The following is an 8,285-nucleotide window of genomic DNA, read 5'->3' as shown; positions in this document are numbered from 1 at the left end:
ATGTTTTTTTTTTTTTTGTTCTGTGTAGGAATTTAAGTAACTCAAGTTTTTGTTAAAAGAGTAATTGTATATATATCCATGATTATTTTACATTTTCATTCTCTTGTGGTTTGCACTTCAGATCTGGACAATACTTCAGATCTGATCCAACGGCTTACAGTAGTCGGCCCCTCACCTGGTTCGTTATTTATCTCATAGTCGTTCCTTTTTCTCTGTATTTTGCCGAAGGTATGTGAAAATTTTACCTCATAGCTTCAGCTCTTCATCTTTCACACTAATTTTTTAAACAACCGATAGTTTATGAAGTATGATATAAAATGTATTTTTTCTCTTTCTTTTCTGCCTTTTTTCTGTATTTTTTACTTACATTACAATAGATACATTTCTCAAGTATGAATGGTTAGTGTGAACAAAATATAGTGAAAGTATTTACTACCTGGGCTTGCATGTAAAAGTATGAATACCAGTTGGCTGAGCTTAAAAATGCCCATTATAGTATTCTTTCCTATGTTCAGTACTGTGATAGACAAGACCAAAGTATGAGTGTAACAGTTACTTAGTAGTCATTGTACTTTGTCTCCTTGATAGAAGACTAGTAATAAAAATCTTTAGCTTTCTTGTGTTTTTTTTTTTGTTTTTTTACCCTGAAGAAGACATGTCCAGGTTGTGGAGGAAAATGAGAGGAGTGTTTGTATCATAATTTCCTTTATTGGTATGAAAATTACGTAATAATAAGAGGTAATTCAAGGCATTAAGGGAATGGTTGGTGTAAACATTGTTAAGACAGAAACAGGTTACTAGGAAATGCACTTTTAAACTTCATCTAGTTTAACTTAAATAATTACAATTTTTTTTTTTTTTTTACCTAACAATTACACATTTTTGCACGAAAGAACATGAAATTTCCATTGACTCTATTTCAAATTATAGATTTTTTTCTTATTTTTTTTTTTCTTCTCATTTTTAAAAAGCTCTTACAAGTTGTGCTGTTCTACCAGATGAAGCTTCTTTTTTTTAACATGAAAAAATGTAAAATTCCGCAGAACCTGAGGAACTCCCAAGGAATTCTGGTCAGCCATACCCTAGCGATGGTGAAGAGAACCACCCAGGGAAGTCAAGACTATCCTGAACACATGAAATTCCTAGTTGCATCTCACTCTGAGAACAAGGATTAGGATCACTTGGTCACACTACTCCTCGCTGCTTAATTAGTTCTGTATTGGCTATAAATAATGGAAGGGGGATCATGACATTATAATACAGGATTACTTATAATAATAAGAGACAACTTATTCCAGAACAGGATTATGATTGAGACTTTCGATGTTGCATCCTGCGTGTAAGTGAGCATAAGTTGTATAAGTTACCTTAATATCTCACTACCTATGGCATAGTCACATAAGGGGCAATGCTTCATACAGAGATCAGTGTTTTCTACTTGTTAATGTCTCGTCCCAGAGAAGGCTGGAAGAGACTAGTTTATGTTGGGTTTTAACTTTGATGAAACTAGCAGGTACTTTACACATGTTGATTAGCTACTGTGAACTAAAACTAGGTCTCAATAATGCAGATCATGACTTTGTTTGAGTTGAAGTGATTGCCCTCAGGTGAACTGCCTCTTTTTTTTTTCTCACTACATAGGCTACAAGGTGACTCCAGGTACCATTTCTGCATCACTGAGATTTACATTGCAATGTAAAGACTGCAAGGGGTCCACACCCATTGCAGCACAGAGGAGGATGCCTTCCTGTGCAACATTAGCTTAGTTATTACATTCATTCCCAGCAATGGCAAAGTACATTCAAAGGGAATCAAGACATAAATTAGGGATAAAAAAAAAGATATTGGTGGCATCATCCTCTGTCAGACTTAACATTGCTTAGGTAATCAAAAAAGTCATTCACAACTACAATCCTGAGCTGTGTTGAGAGAGAAGGATTATTCCACAAAACATTATGTACAAGGCTGATAACAAAATGGCTTTATAGGCACGATACCTGTTGGTTTGAGCACATATTTGTTTCTCACTGAGTGATCTGAAACCCGATATGCTGTTCTGACTAATATTTTGATTTAGGATTTCATCAGATATAAGGGTAGGACTACACTTAAATTTATGTCAAAGAATATGAAATGGCATCCAAATGTTTTGTATTCATTATGGGCCCATGCAGTTTTAGTAACATTTTCAATGAGATTAATTATTGCAATGGTCGGTTTTGCTTGCTTTAGCACCAGAAATATTTGGTCAATCAGATATATGGTTTCTGGGCATATATACACCACATCTTAATGGTTTTATATATATTTTTTATTACTTTGGCAACAGTCTGACTAGAAGGCCAAGTCTACAACTGTTTTTTATCTCTCATAAAAATTAACTAATGTGAATCACAAATTTCCTGGCTAATGGCTCCAAGAAATTAATTGGCGTGAATCTTAAGTACTTACAGTAGACAAAGACCGTGTACAAGCTTGACCATAACTATAATCAGCGCGTGACTGACGATGACCAAAACGGGACAGCATCAGAACCTCTCCACGTCCCCTGAATTGATCACCGTCTTACCTAATCATAGCATTTTCCTTTAGGCCCCAAAACAGCGGGTCTGACCATAGTGAGACCAGACTGTAATAACCTGGCCTAGACCATGTTAAAACTGGGTACACACAGTAGCCTAAAACTAGCACAGAGGTTAGGCCAGAGAGAGCCAGAGAGATCCAGCCCAACCAAAAGCTAGGTCTGACCCATGATTAAGGTTACATACAGTAGACTTAAATGAAAAAAAAAAGAAGACTACAGCCAAAACCTGACCATAGATGGGCCTGACCCATGTTCAACAGTGAAAAATCAGTAAGACATTCCATTTATAACAATAATCACAGAAAAATCTATTTAGGTTCCAACATAACAACAAAGCACAACAGAGTCACAGTCCTAGAATAAATCAACAAAATCTTTGGTTTCATGTGAACTTGCAAACATGACTCGGTAGTCTGAAGTCCAGTGATTAATTAAAAGAGTGTCCCCTTTGTCTCCCTCCCAAGCTCCTTTCATGAGGTCGCCGTGCATGCAGCTGTGTTTATAATTACTTTTAAAACTTAATGAAAACAAAACAGGAAAGATGAAAATTAGTTTTAACCCCATTCTGACACCACCAAATACTAGCTAAAGTTGAGCCTTGTTTAATTCGTGTCTGAAAATCGAGCACAATCCGATTTCATAAATAGGAAATGATTATTCTTAAGTTATAGATATCAATAAAATTCTCTGCTACTCGTTAAGTGTATTTAGACTATGGAAAGCTATGTTAATAACTGCAGAGGCCTCGGAGCTTCACAGGAGATGCTTTCTTGACAACTGGGAGATTCACATATACTTCTCACAACCCACATTAACAACCACTAATACATCCCATGCACTCAGCTCAGGTTATAAATCACCTTCTTCAAAAACAAAAACAAAAAAACATTCTCACAACCAAGGCAAGTTTATCACTGCCTCACAACCGAAGCTTATAAATAATACCTGGTGAGATGCTCATATATATCATTTCTGAAACGTTTTAGTCAGATCCTATACTGTACAAAAACAAATCATCCTTAAAAAGCCTAACACACTTTAGTTTGAAAGAGAATAAATTACACAAGGTGGACTTGGCTCGTTTTCCGTTTATTTCATTCTAGAGCCTTTCAAAACGTAGGAAAACACCTCTATATCTGTATCGGTGTCTTGCTTACATTTTTTAAAAAGAAATAAAACAAATTGTTGCAAGAAAATTGTACTCAAAAACTCCAAACCACTGTTTCAGGGGCATGCGTAATGGAAATGTTTATTGGGATAAGATCATGGAATTGTAAATGGAAGGATAATAGGTATGATTAAAGACAACCATTTGTTTTGGTAAGGAATTAAAAGGGACTTATATCTACTAGACAGAAGTGTGAGTCGCTGCATCAGTTCTGAACATTAGCAGATCAGATCACTGTGGCCTACGAAATGCAAGACACGAGTTATTCCTCCAACAGCAGACTCGGGTTTCTCTGCACAATCATCAGCAGATAATGAGCAGTTTAATTTATACATAATATTAAAAGCCTATATCATAGGCAGACAAATCATGTCGGCAAATCTGTGCTGACACCATTAAATACACGTTGTTGGTTACCCGTTGCGATGAGATATTGGTGATTTGTCCCACTAATGGTCTGTTTTGAGAGCGGGAGCAGGCTGGTCCCTGTTGAGGCGGGCGCGGCGGCTCACTGCACGACGTCCGTGGCACCACTGCATGTGCATCTGCAACCTCGTGCGCGATGTGAAGGCGGGACGGTGTGGGCACCTGTAGCACTGGCGGCCCAGGAACCCTGGACGGCTTGCCGTTGCCTTGCGTCGGACTTTGGTGCTTCCGCGCCTGCGTGTTGCTGCTCCTGACGAGGCTCCGCCGGACCCTGACTCGGCTACGGTGGTGATCACCTTCTTTGGACAACGTTGCTTCCTCGAGCGCTTGTTGAAGCGCTCACTGTCCGTATCCTGGATATCAGAGTCAGGAGACGGGGACTCGCGCTGCAGCACGCAGATCGGCATGGCTGGAGCCAGGGGAACCAGGGCCGAAGGGGCAGCGGGGAAAGCGTCGTTGGCGGTGCGCTTTCGGCTGAGGCCAGTGACGATCGCATCCAGAGGGCTCTCCAGTGTAGTGGGCCGGACATGTACTTTCTTCCAAAGTTGTGGTCCATACACAGCAGTGAAGACGTGCACGCAGGCAGCGCACACTTCGCTGTGATGGGTCAGCCAGTGGTCCCGGGAGAGTTCGTCGTGGGTCAGCTGATAGCCACAGTGCGGGCAGCAGGAGGCGCCGGAGCCGCCGTGCTCGGTCCGCATGTGCTCCGCGAGGGCGCCGCTGCTTCCAAACGTCTGGTTGCATCCATCAACGGGGCATACCAGAGGGGAGGACACGGGCGACATGACGGGGCTGTCCTCACTTCGCACCGACAGGTCATGGGCCGCATCCTGTTCCTCTGCCGAGGGCGGAGGGACGACCGAGGAGGAGCGGGAGAGTCGTGGGTGGCTGAGGTGCTGGTGAGTCTCGAGGGCGGGGCGCGTGTCGAAGGTGAGGCCGCACGACGAGCAGATGTACCGACGGGAGTAGGGATTGTTGTGGCTACGGAAGAGAAAACAAAGGATATTTATATATGCCATCCTGATATGATTTTTCTTATAAACAACATAAAATTATAAATATGTTTGACTGTCTCTTTACAGTGCACGACCTCAAACTAAAAATATTTATGTAAACATATAAAGAGAAATTCAGCTACTTACTGTTCTTCCCGGGTATGTTCTAGCAGACGCTCTTGTGTTTCAGCGAGGAAGTTGCATTTGTTGCAGATGCGTTTGTTGTGGACCTTCCACACGTGTGTGGACAGACGTTCGGCTCTGGCAGCCTTGTAGTCGCACATGACGCAAGCGAAGGGTTTGATGTGGGTGTTCATGTGGCGCTTCAGACACCAGTTGTCGCTCCCGGACCAGTGGCAGTAGGGGCACGTGTAAGCGCGGTCCCCTCGCCGCCTTCCTCGGCCTAGTTCGGGACTCTCCGCGCCGGCCAGCATACTCAGCCCGACGCCCATATTGATGACGGCGCCCGGAGATGCAGGGCTGCAGTCCCCGGGGGTGGAAGGGGCACTGAGAGGTGCCATGTCTGCTACGGCTACGGCAGGGGTGGCAACCGGCGGGGACGGGACAGGAGGTGCCACGACAGGTGTCGGTGGTACTGGTGTCACTGCCCGAGGGGGCGTCACCTCCAGGGGAATGGGTGGGGGCAAGGGGGAGGGCGGGGAGCGGGCACTTCCGCGCCCGCTGCCCGGCTGCTTTCGGATCTTCGCGATGTCATAATCCGTCTCGGGATGCATCCGGACAAAGTGTTTCTTGACGTGATCTGCCCGGTTGAATTGCTTGAAGCAGAGGTAGCAGTGGAAGGGTTTGTCATCCTTGTGTATGTTCTCATGCCGCGTGTACAGGTCGCGGCGATCGGTGGCGTAGGGACAGTGCGGACAGTAGAACCGCTTGTCCGCCAGGGTGTTACTCGAGTCGATCCTGTTTTCTACCTTGTTGCGGAGCTCCTGCATGAGTCTCGTCACTTCCATCAGAGTCGAGTTCTCCTTCCACATGTTGGTGTCTGCAAACTGCTCATTGTGTTGCCTTGTGAGGTGCATCTTGACGCAGCGGGACCAGGCCGACGTGTAGGGGCATCGGGGGCACGTGAACACCCTCAAGTTGGCATGCGCCCCAAGCCAATGCTCGGCGACGCGGGACAGGAATCCCACGCATTCGCAGTCGACGCACATGAAGAGCTTCTGGGCCGGGTTGTAGGCCACGATGCGCGAGTCCGTCCAGGACAGGCGGGTGTCGTTCTCGATCCAGATGTCCTCGACGACCTTGGGCTTGATGTCGTCCAGCGTGGCTCGGCGGTACGACGAGTAGAGGGACTTCAGCCCCTGAGTCCTGAGGTCCAAAGCTGCCTCGCCGTCCTCGTCCTTCACCTTCTTCGTCTCTGTGGTGAGGCCCGTCTGCCACGCGAGCTTGAGGCCGCCGCCCACGGGGGAAGTAGCGGCCGACTTGATGTCGCTCTTGCTGTCGGTCGAGTTGACCTTGGCGCTCAGGGACAGGGCATGGGGGGCCGTGAGCGCCAGGGGCAGGTGAGAGGCAGGGCTTAGGGCCGCTAGCGACGCTGCCAGGGACGCCGGGTCATAGGGGTACATCTTGGCAGCCACCTGTTGCAGCATTTGTGTGTACGCCGCGAGGTCAAAGGTCAGTCCCGGCGACACACCTGCCATCGCCGAGGACTTGGCCCCGGCCGCAGTCATGGCTCCTCCGAGGGCGAGAAGACCCGAGCCCACACCCGCCGTGGCCGCCGCTGTCTGGTTCATGACGTCGCTTGTCCTCATCCTAGCTCTGCCGCATCTGCAACAACAACAAAGCCAGAGTCAACCAAAGGCAAACAAGAAGCGGACATAAAAGATGCAATATAAAGAAAACATAGTAAAAAATATAAAACGAAAAAACAGAAGAAGAAATATAAATAAATGAACTACAAATAATAATAAACAAATAGATAAACGAAATATATAGAACAATAAACAAATGAATAATTAGCTAAATCTAATAAATCGAAAAAGAAGAAAAACAAAACCACAACTCATCGATCAATATTCCCCAACCACAACTCCAAGATAAACAAACACATCACGACTGTGCAAAAAAAACAAAACAAAAACAAAGCGGTGTTTATTAAGGAATGACCACCACATGATGCAACGCTTCCGTGTGAGAGACGAAACAGAATTGCAGGTGTTGCAAAGTGAAGGGGAAAGGTGGGGGAGGGGAGGGAGTGGGAGGAAGGAGGTGGGGAAGGGTTAGGAGAGAGAGAGAGAGAGAGAGAGAGAGAGAGAGAGAGAGAGAGAGAGAGAGAGAGAGAGAGAGAGAGAGAGAGAGAGAGAGAGAGAGAGAGAGAGACAGTGGAAAGGCTAGGAGGGGGGGGGGTAGGGGGTAGGCAGAGGACAAGACGGAGTTTGGGGAAGAGAGAAGGGGGAAGGGGGAAGGGAGGGTAGAGAGAGAGAGGGGTAGAGAGAGAGAGAGGGGAGGGGGGGGGGAGGCTGTTTCCTTGCCTGCTGCCTTTCCTAAATTTAACCAAATAACGAACCAACAGATTCCTCGCCTTTCTCCTCCTTCTTATTTTGTCTCTTCCCGCGTTTTTTATCTATTCATTTGTTAATTCCTCTATTTCTTCAATTTATTCGGTCAACTGTTTGTCTGACTGTCTATCTCTCCTCCGCCGACTCAATCAATCTATTTTCAACAGCAGCAATAACAGTATTTAGAAATAATAATGCAATGAAATTAATAAATACTACAGTGATAAATAATGGTATGCTAATAATGATAATACTAATGATAACGATAATACTACTATAAATAGTAATAACAATAACAGATAATTATAATAATAATAATAATAATAATAATAATAATAATAATAATTGTAATATTGATTATAGCAACAACACAATAGTGATAACGAAACAGAACTATAAAATACAATTTTTTTAAAAATAAAGTCAACATAAAAAATACAAAAAAGAACATAATCTCAATATATCAATAACTTAATGATCGTGATAATAACAATAATAATAACAATATCAATAGTTAATAATGAAGATAATTAATAAAATATAATTACATTAATAATAAGAAGAACCATAGTGGAAGACGATCATGATAACAACAA

The 8,285-nt window shown here is 44.0% G+C and overlaps 1 protein-coding gene across 1 annotated transcript in view; it reads right to left on the bottom strand.

The window, feature by feature from the left end:
• Nucleotides 1–688: 688 nt before the first annotated feature.
• The window catches only part of chn (zinc finger transcriptional factor charlatan), a 20,606-nt gene continuing 13,009 nt past the window's right edge, over nucleotides 689–8,285 (bottom strand). Inside the window, exons 2-3 of the mRNA XM_043014097.2 lie at nucleotides 5,321–6,958; nucleotides 689–5,159 (exon numbers count right to left, since the gene is read on the bottom strand). Coding sequence (XP_042870031.1) covers nucleotides 4,202–5,159; nucleotides 5,321–6,942 — 2,580 coding nt within the window. The 5' untranslated portion in view covers nucleotides 6,943–6,958 and the 3' untranslated portion in view covers nucleotides 689–4,201. The remainder of the gene's footprint in view (nucleotides 5,160–5,320; nucleotides 6,959–8,285) is intronic.

Source organism: Penaeus japonicus, unplaced genomic scaffold (assembly GCF_977035675.1).
Source record: "Penaeus japonicus unplaced genomic scaffold, GWHDUDI00000001_assembly GWHDUDI00000029, whole genome shotgun sequence".
NCBI lineage: Eukaryota > Metazoa > Arthropoda > Malacostraca > Decapoda > Penaeidae > Penaeus > Penaeus japonicus.
Note: the sequence above shows the minus strand (reverse complement) of the source record. Positions and strands in the feature narration are given on the sequence as shown.